The following is a 14,551-nucleotide window of genomic DNA, read 5'->3' as shown; positions in this document are numbered from 1 at the left end:
CGCCTATTTCGTAATGCATTTTTATCCATATCTTCGGGTTATCTTCTTACTGCCTTCTGATTGAGAGATTAACTTATGATTTGTTTACGCACATACGCACATATAATTAACTATTGCGAATTTGCCTCCGTGTAATTATCAGGTCAAGGAGATGATTAAAATTTTTAGATAAATGATAATATGTGAATATTTGATACAGGTATGTGTATACACAATGATAATATTATTGTTTTTAATGATTTTGTGATAATTATTAAATGTTTCATTATTATTTATTAATATCTTTATAATAATTTCATTAAGAAATCAATATAATACTCCATTTCTATAATAATTTTAATTGGTCTGCCTTTTTCTACTTTTATTAGACTATTCTAAAGTAGCCAAAGAAGTTATATGCTTTGAGCGCTTTATATTATATAGCCACTATTCCTCGCATTTGCATCTCTTTTTCTTTGATCATTCTTTCCTTTTTTTTTGCATTTCTATGACTTATTATAGCTTATTGCCACACTTTAGTCATGTAAATATCTTACTTATAGCTCTCAAGGGGCTTGTCCCAGATTTCACATAAAACTGTCATCAATCTGTTTGTCTAACCCTTCGCGAATGGCGCGATTGAAATTCCTAACGTCGCGCGAAAGGGAAAAGTTGGAGGACGCTCTCGCTATTTCGACGAAGTCGACGTGACGCGTTGTGAGACATCGATGACAACGACAACGAACTTTCGATCGACTTCGTCGTCGGCGAGCATCGGCCAGGATATTTTTTCGCAAGTGAAAGCTACGGCCACGTGAGATACACTCGTGCGGTGAACGGTGGCGCGCATTTTCGGAGCGGACGAACCGGTTCGAAGGTTCTTCGTTGCGAAATCGATGCACGCCGTGGCCGTTTCGCCGCGATTGCTCATTTCGCGCATCATCATCTTAAGCACTTAAGGAATCAAATAATATTACGATACTTGTCAAGAAAAAAGATTTTTTTTAAATATCTGAATAAATATATATCAAGCGCTAATAAGCCTTTCATAAAAGCTATTAAAAATATAGAAAATATTGCAAGAATATATTATATTATAGTTGTAATATATTTTTACTTTGCGCTACTTTATCATGTGTAATGTTGTATAAATAAGTATTAAATAATTAATTATTTAAGCACAATATAACAATTATTTATATCGATTATAGATCTAATATCGAATAAGATTTCCGCAACCTCCATGCTTAATATAGATTAATAAAAGTATATATCATGAAAAATCTATATATATATTTATTATTAAATCATAATTCAGTGCGATATTAATAAAAAACATAATTTTTGTAATTTATCTTTATAAGAAGTTTTCGAATTAATTGATAATTTTTATGTTTTACGATCAATGTCGATTAAATGAATTAATTTGTTGAATGCTTTAATGTTTTTTGTTAAAATAAATTTTGAAAAATATTAGAAACCTTTGATTTATTATTCTACAATAAAGCTTTATAATATATAATTTATTTTTTACGTAACATAATCAAAAGTTTTATTGTATCACAATTAAAATAAATTGACAAAAAACTTTCATATTATATAATTTGTTATTATTTATTAAAAGTAATATTATAAAAGTAATTTTACTAAATTACGATATTAAAACATTAATTAATATCTATAGAATATTACGTATACATATTACCGCGCAATACAATTGTTTTTCTATACTCTGTTATAAATTATAAATAATCTTTAAAAATAGTATTAAATATTATCAATAATTTTCCACATTAAAAGTTATAAAAAGCTTCAATTTCATTTAGCACAGTTTTTGCGAATTTTTTTAAATTCTCCGTATTTGCTATTAACTTTGAATAATTTAAAGTATATTTTTTAATACCTCTACAATATCTGTGTAAAATGTCAAACTACCAAAATAGTTTATAGCTCTCTTTCTAAATATATTATTTTTTTTTTAACAGACAATAAAAATTTAAAAATTATTTAGAAATGCAACTAATATATGTATGCTAAATGTTTATAAATATAGAAAATAGTAGCCAATTGTAAGGTAATCAAATTTTTCGTTGAAAAGCTGCTTAAAAATGAAAGGTGGTGGAGAGAGAGAATTTTAACTGATATGTTATAATTATTTGAAACATTTACACAACGCATATATGTATTTGCATTCTTATTAAAAATATTCTTTCAATAAAGATAATCGCATTATTGTCAATATAATTACCATTGGCAATATACAATATAATTATCAGTGACAATATATAATATATATGATTCAAAAGTTTTTATTATAAAATCAGTGCACTATCGTTAGTGATGTTTACTTAATTTATGCGTCTATTATTATCTTGTATATTGATACTATGACATACGAATTACTTTTGCAAATCCGTGAAACAAAAACTAGGTTAACTTGATTAAAACGGAGTTAATATTGTTCAACAAAGATGTCGTTAAAAATGCTTGTGAAAATAATAATTTGCATTTTTTCATAATTGTTATTTTTTCAAATTTTTTTATTTTGCTTAAGTATTTTAAATTAAATTTATAACTTCAATATTTAGAGTATTTTGAAAAGCATTAGATTGAAAAAAAAGTCCTAATTATTCATTTATGTATAAAAAATTGTTATTGTAGTGATATAAAAGATTTGGCTTGACATTTTGCACAATGGAAAAAAGAAAAAGAGATAATTTATATTTATTACAAAATGTCCAAAAACATATGGAAGTGACTACGATATCGTGCCTCGCGGTCGTTCCGAATACGAATACTCGATACGAAACGCACGATGCCGAGCGAATTATGCAAAGCGAAAGTACCCACGTAAGAACGGATTGCGCAAAAACCCCGTAAGAAGAATACCCGTGTGAGGCCAGCTGGTAATACCGTATTGGCGGGAGTGAGTCTCCTGTTGACAAATTTGCGCTCCTATATATAGATTTGTTTTAAGATTTATCATTTTGCTCATCTTCCATCAATCTCATGGGCAAAATACCACTCGAGGAAGATATATAAAAATAATCTATATAATAATAATTAAGCATTTTGATTAAAATTTATTTTCACGCTAATCCTGATTTATTCTCATTGCAAAATTGCTTCACGCCACAGTAATAATTATAAATTAATTACAACCTATACATTGATGCTATAACGTATTATAATAACAGCATATTAAATTAAATATATTTAACATATTAATTACATATGTGTATCATAAATATATTATGTTAATATATTACTATTATAAATGTCTATCCTCTCTTCTGCTTCACTTTTGTATGCTTTAACAAAAGCATTTGTAAAAAATTAATTAATTTATTAAACATTTTTTTTTTCTTTAACTTTTCACACAAAACAAATTTATTTTATATTGAATATATAAGTAAGAAAAGGAAACATAAATTGCGACATACGTACGCTTCTATTCTGATTGAGATTTTTACTAATGTGATAATATTGAACGTCTATGATAAAAACAATAATCGTGTATCGATATATCTTTGAACCGAACAATTTTACCGACATTTACAACTGATGACAGTTAATAAAGTAAAATGTGTAGAATCTTACTCTCTAGTTATACTAATATTCAATAAAATATATATTATATTTTTAACATCCTGCACTATCTCTATTATTATGTTTATTCTATTAATTTGTTTTTGAAAACAAAAATTGTGCATTGTAGATTAATTTAGTTATTATTAGACGAGTGCGTCCCACTTCATGTTACAGATTAGCATGCTAATCAATTCGCTAGAGGTAATATTTGATATTGACTATCTGTTGTTGTATAAGTGGATATTAAAAACGTAAGCGAACAATCCGAGCACAAATGGACATGCCAAAGCGATGTGTAATGAGAGATTTATTACAACGTTCGGCACACGCGTGATTAATGGGATTTTATAATTCACGTCGAATGGCGATCAGACATCGCGTTCTATTTCGTCATGTAGATGATATATGAGTATAAAGGGTTAAAGATCGAGTATCCCAATATCTCAATACGCCTCAATATCTCGTTTTTGCCTCGATGAAATTTTAAATTCTAGAAATTTAAATGTCTGGGAATATATCAACTAAAATATTCAAGACTTTTAGATTTGGGGAGAACGTAAATATTCATCCTGTTTAATAATTTTACGATTACGTTGTCTTATCCAAATTTATATATTTTTAAAATTGAATGGACAACAAATCTGTCAAGATTAACTGTCGTTGATAACTCTCGGTTACAAGTTAGGTAAATCACAGTTAGCGGGTCGCTATTCTTATCTCATTTAAAATGCAGATAAAAGAAAAGGGAAGATTAAATTGATCCAGTTTAGCGATGGATTAATCCGTAATTCAAAAATTATAGATTTGAATATTTTTTTATATTTTAAGTAAATGGAGTATCGTTTATTTTAATCTCGTGATTGAGTCCTTTACCTTTTATGCTCCCCGACGAGGTATGCGGCGTCTGGGGTGCGTGCGAGGTCAACGGCAACGGCGAGCCCGAGGAGGTCGCGGAGTGTTCCAGCTTGGAACTCACCGCGCTCCACATCTCGAACATGTTGAACGCCGTGGTGACGGTGTCGTGGGCTGACGTTTGCCAGGCTGATGCCCTTCTCAATCACCGGGCGCCCTTCGCCGGCCCGATGTAACATTCGCGGCCGCGTAACCGCGTTAATCCCCTGAAGATTCTTTCTTTTCGCTCCCGTCAGGGGTTGATGTACCACTGGTTTTTAAAGGACGATCTGTCTATTATGATGCGACACTCGCGATTAGTATACTTTGTCGATTCACTGGGTATAAAGTTCGTATTTCCGTCCTTTTGTTTTTCTGTTTTTTCTTCTTCTTCTTCTTCTTCTTGTTCCTCCCCCTCCTTCTCCGCCTCCTCCACGCCAGCCCAACGACAGTGCAACGTGACACGATTTATTGCGTACTACCACTAACCCCCTCGATCGACGTAAAAGTTGTCGTTGTTGTCGTTGGTTTAATGGTCGTACCGATGGTGTCGTACTCTTAGTCGCCCCGAAGTCGTAGCACGCCGAGTCGAGTACTCGTTGTAGTCGTTAATGTCGTTGCGTTCACTTCGTTTGCTGTTATCGCGGTCGTTGGCGCGCTTTCCATAACCGTTGTCCACGTAATCGTCGTTGCTGTCATCGGGAATCGCGCGAACTCCCAACGACGTGACATGGCTTCGTCGAATTTCCTTTCTAGTTCTCGATCTGGAAGGAAGTTGTCATCGCACCGCGCGCGTGGGCGATCAGGCGAGAGTTGTATATATGACATTTGTTGCTTTATATTCACTTTGTGAGACTGATTTTGTAGGTAAATCTAATGGAAATTTTCAAATAACTAAAAATATTAGAACTCTTTACTATTACTGCATTACGTGTTATACGAATTTATACGTACAAAAGTTATCTCAAATACAAACTTTGAAATCTCTGATCTTTAATCCATAATACGACGTGCTCTCTCTTCTCTTTATCTATCTTCTTTTCTCTACGCTGTCTCACTTTAATTTTATTAGTTTTATTTTTCCATAAAATCCAATAGAACATATTTTCATATGCATTTAGATTAATCCAGTATATAATCAAATCTCTGATTTAATGTGATTTCATATATTTTCTCAGTTTCAATGTATGAGAAAAAGGTTTCAAACATCAAATATAAGATTAACTCATGCTTGATCGGACACCACTTCCATCGAATCGTTTCGTGCTTTATTTTGGACGGAAGAAAATTAAAATTTCGCCAGACAACGAACCAATATTCGCAAAATCAACAATTAAAAGAAAATTCTTTAAACACATCATAAAGGAATAGCGAAAAATTATGGATTAACAAGATAAAAATCAAATGTTTCGTAGAAACACCAATGCAAAATTCAAATTGTGAGATATTTACATAATCCTTTCGAAAGTTCTCGGCTCAACTTTCTAAAATGACAACGAAAATCGCATTTAAAATATGTACTGTAGATAAAATGTAATAATAAAGCAAATAGGTCTGTATAAAAAGCAAATTATATTTATATATATATATATAATTTATATTTATTATATATATAAATAATAAATTCAAACTTTTGATTTTTCGAATAAAGATCTCAAGAATATTTTAAAGCCAATTCTTAAAACAGAAAGCTTTAAGAAATCAGTATATATACACCGAAAAAAATCAGTATATATATGTATACTGAAAAATGTACATTATTATGCATTCAAGAATTGAAAATTGCAAGCTTTCGATTACAAAAATTATAAAAAATAAAAATAGCTATTAAATAAAATTAATTCAAATAAAATCGTTCAAGATCGAAAAAAGTAAAAAACTTAAATGGCAAGTATATAAAACCTGACGACACGTCATTAATCTTGAAGGATCGATCTCTGGCCGACGCGAAAAAGAGGCCGACTCCTGACGCATCGATCCTGCATTTCCATGCATCGTGATGGTTCCCCTTTAATCCCAACCGCGTTGCAAGCAGCGGAGAGCTCGCGTTGAGGGGAACCGCGCTTCGCTATCGAGCGAAGCTCGGCGACCACCGGCCGAGCTTTGCGAGCCTGTTTCTCAACCACCCACCCATACAGGGTGTCCTAAAAAAATATGTCGATCGACAGCAAAGTCGGGAGATTAATTTTTGATTTTATTTAATTTTGTTTATACAATTCAAATTTTATGCAGTGGATTTTTAATCTATTGAAAGAATATATTAGTTTATACATTCTAAATTTAATGTTTAATTTTTAACAACGAAGAATCAAACAATTTCAGGAGGATTGGTAGATCAAAATATAAAGATTTAAAATAAATATTAAAATTTAAAGAAATCAGGCTTTTACGAGGTATATTTCTACAGTATTCACAGACTCAAAAAATCTTGTTATGAATGAAAGCCCATAAGTATGGTAATATTTAATAACTTGAATATCTAAAAAACAAAGAAATTTAAATAAGCACATATTCGTTAACTAAAGAAAGATATTAATATTATTATAGTTTTGGAGTATTGTGTATAATAAGAGAATCCTCGATTTACGATCGTTTGGGAAATGCAGCTCTCGCGAGAATACTGAGATCACCGTTATATATGAACGCGGTGGATGTCCGTTGACCACAATGAAAGGAGAAAATTGCAAGAGAAGAGGAAGGAAGGCGGAAAGTATAAGAGATAGAGGGAAAGAGGAGGAGAGCTCGCGGTACCGTACGTACGGTTTATGTTCCCACTAGCCTACTGACTCGATGCTCCCTCTCAATCTCTATCTTCTTCGTTTTATTTTTCCTTCTCGGATCGGCAAAAGATTGCGTTATCCGATCGCAAAATGCAACTATGTGCAAACTATTTTAATCCGATTCATTGATTAATTTTGTCGTAATAGTTGAATTAATTAATAAAATAAGCCTTGTTTCAATAAATTTTTATTTTGATTCGAGCTTCAATTATTATATTCATAATGAAGGATTATAAATTTTATAATTAGATAAATTTTTAATTTTAATTTCAATAATAAATAATATTATATAATTTCTAAAGAATAGCTATCAATTTTAATTTGCTTTGTCTCTATTCCTTTATTATTCTCTATTATTCCTCTATTCTTTATTTATTTTCATAAATAAAAAAGATAACAATGCATAAATTTATAATGAAATTAGAAGATAGGAAAACAAATTAAAATCTAATTAAATATTTTTCTTTCTTGATGTTGTGCATAAAATATTATTATTATTAATAATGTTATTATTGCCAATGTTATATTACTAAAAGGTAATTTAAGTCCATAATGCAATTACATTTTTCTTTTCAATGCAAACAATATATAATATCGCAATATTAAATTAATATAACAAAATAAATAAAACGAGAATGATGACCTCACGATTGTTTTAAAGTATCACATATACTAATGCTAATAATAAGCATCAAATATTATTTTAGAATTGTGCAGCGAATAGAGTCTAAAAGTCGGTGAAGTACGCGTGCGGGTGTGTGAGCTCTTGTTCGCGCGTGTGAATTACTTTCGCCCTGAGGGGGCATCGCATCTTATTTAGGTCGTATACATCGAGCGTATACTTGGGTTCTGGCACGAGCGTGTCGGCGGCGTTATTACGGCATCACCATTATCACGAGAAGACAGAAAAGAGAAAAAGAGACGAAGAGAGAAAGATAGAGAAACGCACAGGTGACTCGACTGTGTGCACGCGACTCATACTTATCCCCACCTGTCTCGGCCTAAGCGATTTATTGGATATTTTATTTATTTTGTATATCCAGCGGAGGTAACAGTCGAGCAGTTGTCAAACCTGATCTATGTAAATAATTGATTTCATTTAATTTAAAGATGATAAATATAATACATTCTCATTTTTAATATGTATAAATAAATTTATACATATATGACGACAAATGACAAACAATATATAAACAATAATTGAAATATATAACATGCATTCCTTAATAAATATGTTTTATGAAAATTTGCAAAAATTTGAGAAACAATTATAGATTTATTTAAAATAAAAGAATTCATGAATAAATCTCTTATTCTTTGCTTACTTTCAAACATGATCTTTATAAGAACGATATAATTAATAAAACATTTATAAAAAAATATTATTAAATTAAATATTTTTGCTATTAAAGTGCTTAATTAGCTCTATTATTTGTATGAGAAACACGATTTCATTAACGATGGCTGACATTTTAAGACACTTTGTACATAACATAATTTTATGTTTCCTATCGTCTTTGTCCCATCACGTCACATAGGTACTTCCGGTCGCTCCACGAGGACACCGTTGTAGATAACAACGGGAATATAGTCTATCTTCTAATATACATTCTATGATTACACCATGTAAATTATTCTATCGTGCACCGTTGGTATCGCACAAATTTTGCACATTATATCGATTCAGGCATACTTCTAAATACTAAATAGGTTCCTTACAAATCTTTTCAAAATTTATGAAATTTATACGCTAAAATTAATAACAAAAAACAGATCCAGTTATCGGCCTTAATTATTTTTTCATTTCTCATCATAATTTTATTTAAAAGAACTTCTAACTTCTCTAATAAAGTGTTTGATATGAAAAGAAAAAATTACAAACAGAAATATATTTTTTAATAAAAAGAAAGTTAAAAGTAATGTGAGAAAATATTTTATAAATATATGTATTTTCTTTTTAATTAAAATGTTAAAGAATTATAAATTATAAGCAATCAAACATATAACATTAAAAAGCTTAGACAAAATTAGAAGAGAAGCGATATTGAATTTGCCAAGAAATAAGAATTAGAAATTATATCATAAAAGCATTGAATATATTATATTTTACTACGCATATATTTTTAATAATGATTTTCGTCTAAATTAAAGCAAAATTCTTTATTATATTACAAGATGTGTAGTTCTTTTTCGTATTTATTTGTATTGAGAAAGAAAGGAGTTATTATTTGCATTGCCTCGCAAGTGCAATATGTATCTCCAGAATGAGAACCTGCACTTTTCCGTTCGCCTGCGTGCAACACGCGCGCGTGTTGCGCGCACACACACATATAAATGCATACACTCGTGGGTCTGTATCGCCGTGCGTGCGATGTAGGTATTACTTAATAATATTCATAACCGGGAGGTAAATGCTGGAGTGGGCGAGAAAACGGGAGGGAGAACGAGAAAGAGCGATAGAAGTAAAGAGACGAGAGTCTGTTAAAAGAGAGAGAGAGAGAGAGAGAGAGAGAGAGAGAGAGAGAGAGAGAGAGCGAGACAAACGTCGTGAAATCGTGGATGATCGAAGATGTGAGAAAATAAGAAAAACTTATGAAAGATCGATAATGTAAAAATGAAAAACACGTCATTAATATACTTTAACGCCAACAAGCTTTCTTGAGTAAAGTAAATTCTTTTTCAAGTGAAAAAACTCGTTAATTGATGTTTGTATAATAATAATACTATAAAAATACTGACAAATAAATTAGACTTTTTTTACGATATTATACGAAATTCTCCCGTAATTCACAATTCAGTTTTATAGTTTAAGCCGGAATTTTCACTGCATATTTTGTACTAAATATGACTGCCTTGCTATCCAATGCTAAATGTTATACCCTTAATTTAATATTTACAAAATAGAGTGAAACGTTCTCTCGTACTTAACAAAATATATAATGTATAAATATTTAGCACAAATATATGAATAACTTTATATTGTATATATATTTATAAAATCGTGAATAGAAAAATAATCTAATAATTCAGTTAATTATTTGAACATAAAAAATATAATAAAAAATTAATTTTATCATGACAAAATAACATTTAAGAAATATATTAATTTGCTTTTTTGAAATTTTTAAATAATCAATAAAATGATTTCTTAATTTTTCATACAGAGAGGGGAGCACACAATACAACTCTATTTGATGGACTAAACTTTTCATTGATGAGAAAGCTAATGCACTCTCCCGCCCTACCCCTGAGGATCTATTTCTACGTCGCTGTCTGGCATCGTTATGACGCATTGCTCCTCCCAAGAGAAACACCTTCTCCTTAGAGAGAGGGTGAATCCGCACGAAATGAGTCGAAGGGGTGCGTTTTATCCTGCAACCCACCACTGTGTCGGCGTTCGTCGAACTGAACAATTGCGTATAACGTCGCAGCAAAATCCTCGAGGACGCGTCTCGAGGTATCATAAAAGAATGCGAGACCAACCCCGAAGAAGTCGCGGTGACACTTGCTCGCACTCGCTTCTCCCTCTCCGCCACGTTGGCGAACGCGTTCGCATCACTCACTTTCACTGACGCGCCGTGCGGCGGGCCGGCCGCTACTGTCCTTCCGCGCGCAAGGGGTGGTACCCCGGCGCCGGCACGAGAAAACGTCGATATTCCTCTTTTTCCCTCTCGTCGCGGCACCGCCGGATTATAACGACGACGTGCACGACGTGCACGATGTCGACGAGCGCGCGATAAATAAAGACGAAAAAGTCGACGACGACGACAATCACATGGATGTCGTCGTTCGGCACTCCGATACTCCGTATTGTGTCCGTCCGGACGTTTACGATACGGGGCGTCGTCGATTGGCACACACGGGCGGACAGTCACGAGCAGTCCCACCGCATCCCGACTATCCGCGCGCAAAGGCCGCACGCGGGCCAAGCAGCCGCGAGGACGAGCCTCGGCTCGCCGCGTGCCATCGGTCCCTTACGCGGGGACGCGGTGGTAACTGCGGCGATCTTGGACGACGCGCGGGATTGTCGGAGAATAGCTGGAGATTGCGCTTTCTCGCGACTGTCGGCGTTACTATACGGTTACTATACGCTTCGCGAATAAACGCCGGTTACTCCGCGATTCCGGATAGCGCGCGTGCGGGTGCAAATCACTCCGAAACGAGCAGCACACGGTCGAGCGAAGGGATAAAAGGGAGAGGGGAAAATTTCGCGAGGCACTTGAAAGAAATCGAAATTGTGTCGATCGCGAACGATCCCTTTAACGGACACCGTGGCTATCGCGCGACCGTGGCTCTGGGTTGACTGGTGCGCGTCGCGCAAGACCGGAGAGAGCCAGCCCCACCGTTTGCCCTCTCGCTCCCTCTCTCTCTCTCTCTCTCTTCCCCTCCCTCCCTCTTTGCCAATGCCTCTCTGTCTATCTTTCGCGTTTTGCGGGCCGGTTGAAGAGAGAGTGAGTGAGAGGGACGAAGAAAGCGTGAGCGCGATAGTGAGGAGGGCTAAGCGCGCAGGGCATAAAGTGGGAGACAGACGTGAGGAAGGGTGGAAGGAATGCGGAGGGGATGCGAGGGAGGAGGAAAGAAGAGAAGGCGCGTCGCGAGTAAGGAAACTCTCATGACGATAGGGAAGAATGAAGCAAAGGGGTGAGAACGGGGAACGGTGGTGGCTTTTCAGATAAGTCGAGACCGAAGAGATGCGAGAGGGAAAGGGCGGTAGGGTTGCTGTAAACAGGATCACGTTGGGGTAGGTCTAGCCGCGGCCCATGCTCCCTTCCATACTTTCCGGAGTCTTCCGCACGGACGCGGATGACGCTCTGATCGCGAGCTGTTAGCCCTTTCGATGTTAATGATCCTGATTACAAAGGCTGATTCCGTGCGATAGGATGTTTGTAACAAAAATATGAGCTTTTAAAGCTGGTTTAAGCTTGAAAAGATCTAACAAATGTAATATGCTACGTTACGTCGTTGTAACGTAATGATACATAAAAAAAGGGCTATTATAAGAGTTGTGCATTCTGATATTACTTTATAGGTGCTAATGTTACTTTCGCGAGTACGATAAGTTTCTATCCAATACTTTTTACATATTTGTGTAATTTTATATACGTCTACATGTTCGCATTAATTACAAATTTGGTAAAAATGATTCATAAAAAATTATCTAAATCTTTATTTGAATTCAAAAAAATTATTAAACTAATAATTAAAAAATTCTTCTTGGAGTGTATTAACACAAAGTGTATAATGCAAATCTTTAAAATCGTTAATAAGATCTCGTTTAAAGCGCGTTTTTTTCACACGGCGTCCCGGTTGTGTCAGTTCTTCGTCGCGCGCTAATAAATATAATAAAGAACGATTTCATCGTAAATGTAACACATATGCGTGACAAAGGGGTGGAAGGGAAAAATAGAGGGACAGGGAGGGAGTTATAAAAGCGTTTACTTTCTGTCTATGAGCAGCGAGGCCGGTTACAGGATGGCGCACGCACTCGTCGCGCCACGATCGATCTCAGGAGCGATCGATCGGCAGGGATGCCCCGCTGTCATCATCGTCGTGACAAGGTATTATTCGCATAACAGAAAGGCGTCATCGTCATCCGATTGGTACTACCATTTAAATTAATCGTGAATCTTAATTTCATAGTTGAAACAATGAGATCCGAATTAATGTTCGATTATCGGGAACAAAATGCTAATGAGATTTTCGAATAGGCATCAATGGATTTATGCGAGCAAGGATAGTAAATTATGTTAAGACACATTTATGCTTAAATGTATCTTTGTCTTGATTTTGAACAATAAATATCTTTCTCCTTTTTCCGAAGCAGATTTTCACAATGTGTTTCAATATTAAGTACGTCTTTTATTATCATTTTATTAAGAGAAAGAAATGTATATTACGTCATCAAAGTAAAATAATGAAAGCCATTTGAAGTTAATTTTTACTTGAAGTTAAAGCTCACAGGGGAGAAATATTCTCTCTCTCTCGAAATAATTTCATAATCATATATAAAGTAAAAGAATTAAAATTGAATTAATGATTCTAATAGTTAAATAAATATTTTAATACTTAAATATTTAAATACTTAATTATGAATAAGTAAAAATTAATGATAATTAAAAAAATTGCTGAAAAATTTGACAGAATCCCGAAATATTTTCAATGAGTCATCTACAATACATATAATGAATCAGATGTTAAAATATAAGAGGAGGTAGAAGAAAAATGGTAAAAATTTAATAGCAGGAGTTAAAATGTTTCTCTAGACGTAGATTGATAATATAGATCGTAATGGCCCAAAGGAACTTAACGACCGTGGCTGTAAATAAATTCTAACCACCCTTCCACACAAAATTTCTCTTCTTTGATCTTGCTCTAGTCTTTTTACATATAAATTTCTCCTCCGTATCATTTTTCTTTTCAAAATAAACATTTAATTGCTTGTTTATTTCTCTTTCTTAATTGATCACTGTAAATAATTCTCCTATTTTCATATTTACTTTATATTTCACTGTAAGTAATTAGTGCAACTTTATTAAGCATAATAGTTTGATTAAAAATTTTACATTGGCATGATCATAGTAGCATTTTTTGACATAACAATTCATCTTCATTCAATAATCGAAATACGTATATATAGAACCTTTTCTCGATCGTACAAAAAACGTCCGACACTCGATATCGCACCGTTAGGTCGTTCACTCCCTCCCACTCGAGCTTATGTCGTTTCGCGCATTATTCCAGACGACGGATTCTCCGCAGGTACGTGGGAAGACGGCGGCGCGATCGAATCGATCGGCCCAAACGAAAGAGAAGAGGCTTCCCATTATCCTATCCCCCATTATCTGGTGAAAAAAATAAACCGGAATTCTTAAAATTTTGATATATAAAACCCATCCGGTGTTATATCTGTGTGAATCGAAAGTACTATTGATTGTTTGTGTTCGAATAGTTAAAATTTCAATGTAGTCACATGTAATCCAAAGTGCTCGGAAATATTTATGTAACAAATATCATCTCGCGAATGATGGAGCTCTAAATTGAATGAAATTTATTCAAATGTAAGATATAAATGCGGATAGAGAAGGTTAAAGAATAATTTTTAAATCCTTTATACTTTTTTAATTAAAATAGGTGATTTTTTTGTTATTTATCGCTCAAAGTGCTATGCATCTTTCTGATTGTTTCCTTTCAATATTTAACATATTAATTTCGAAATCAAAATTGACGTGATTAAAAAAGATCAAGTTAAATAAAATTAATATAACTACAAATCTATTCTTTTCGTAAATATTTTACAAATATTAGATTGC

The 14,551-nt window shown here is 33.5% G+C and overlaps 1 protein-coding gene across 4 annotated transcripts in view; it reads right to left on the bottom strand.

Annotated features, from left to right (window-relative positions):
- LOC126848843 (probable nuclear hormone receptor HR3) overlaps positions 1-14,551 on the bottom strand; it is a 97,479-nt gene that overhangs the window by 51,303 nt on the left and 31,625 nt on the right. The window contains exons 1-2 of one of the 4 annotated variants that reach the window (XM_050590444.1): positions 10,625-11,523; positions 4,444-5,225 (exon numbers count right to left, since the gene is read on the bottom strand). The exons of 1 other annotated variant lie outside the window; for it this stretch is intronic. In XM_050590444.1, coding sequence (XP_050446401.1) covers positions 4,444-4,567 — 124 coding nt within the window. In that variant the 5' untranslated portion in view covers positions 4,568-5,225; positions 10,625-11,523. Of the gene's footprint in view, positions 1-4,443; positions 5,226-10,624; positions 11,524-14,551 lie in introns of those variants that run through there. 2 more of the 4 variants (XM_050590519.1, XM_050590614.1) reach the window with 2 other exon arrangements.

The sequence above is a fragment of the Cataglyphis hispanica genome, chromosome 1 (assembly GCF_021464435.1).
Source record: "Cataglyphis hispanica isolate Lineage 1 chromosome 1, ULB_Chis1_1.0, whole genome shotgun sequence".
Taxonomy (NCBI): domain Eukaryota; kingdom Metazoa; phylum Arthropoda; class Insecta; order Hymenoptera; family Formicidae; genus Cataglyphis; species Cataglyphis hispanica.
Note: the sequence above shows the minus strand (reverse complement) of the source record. Positions and strands in the feature narration are given on the sequence as shown.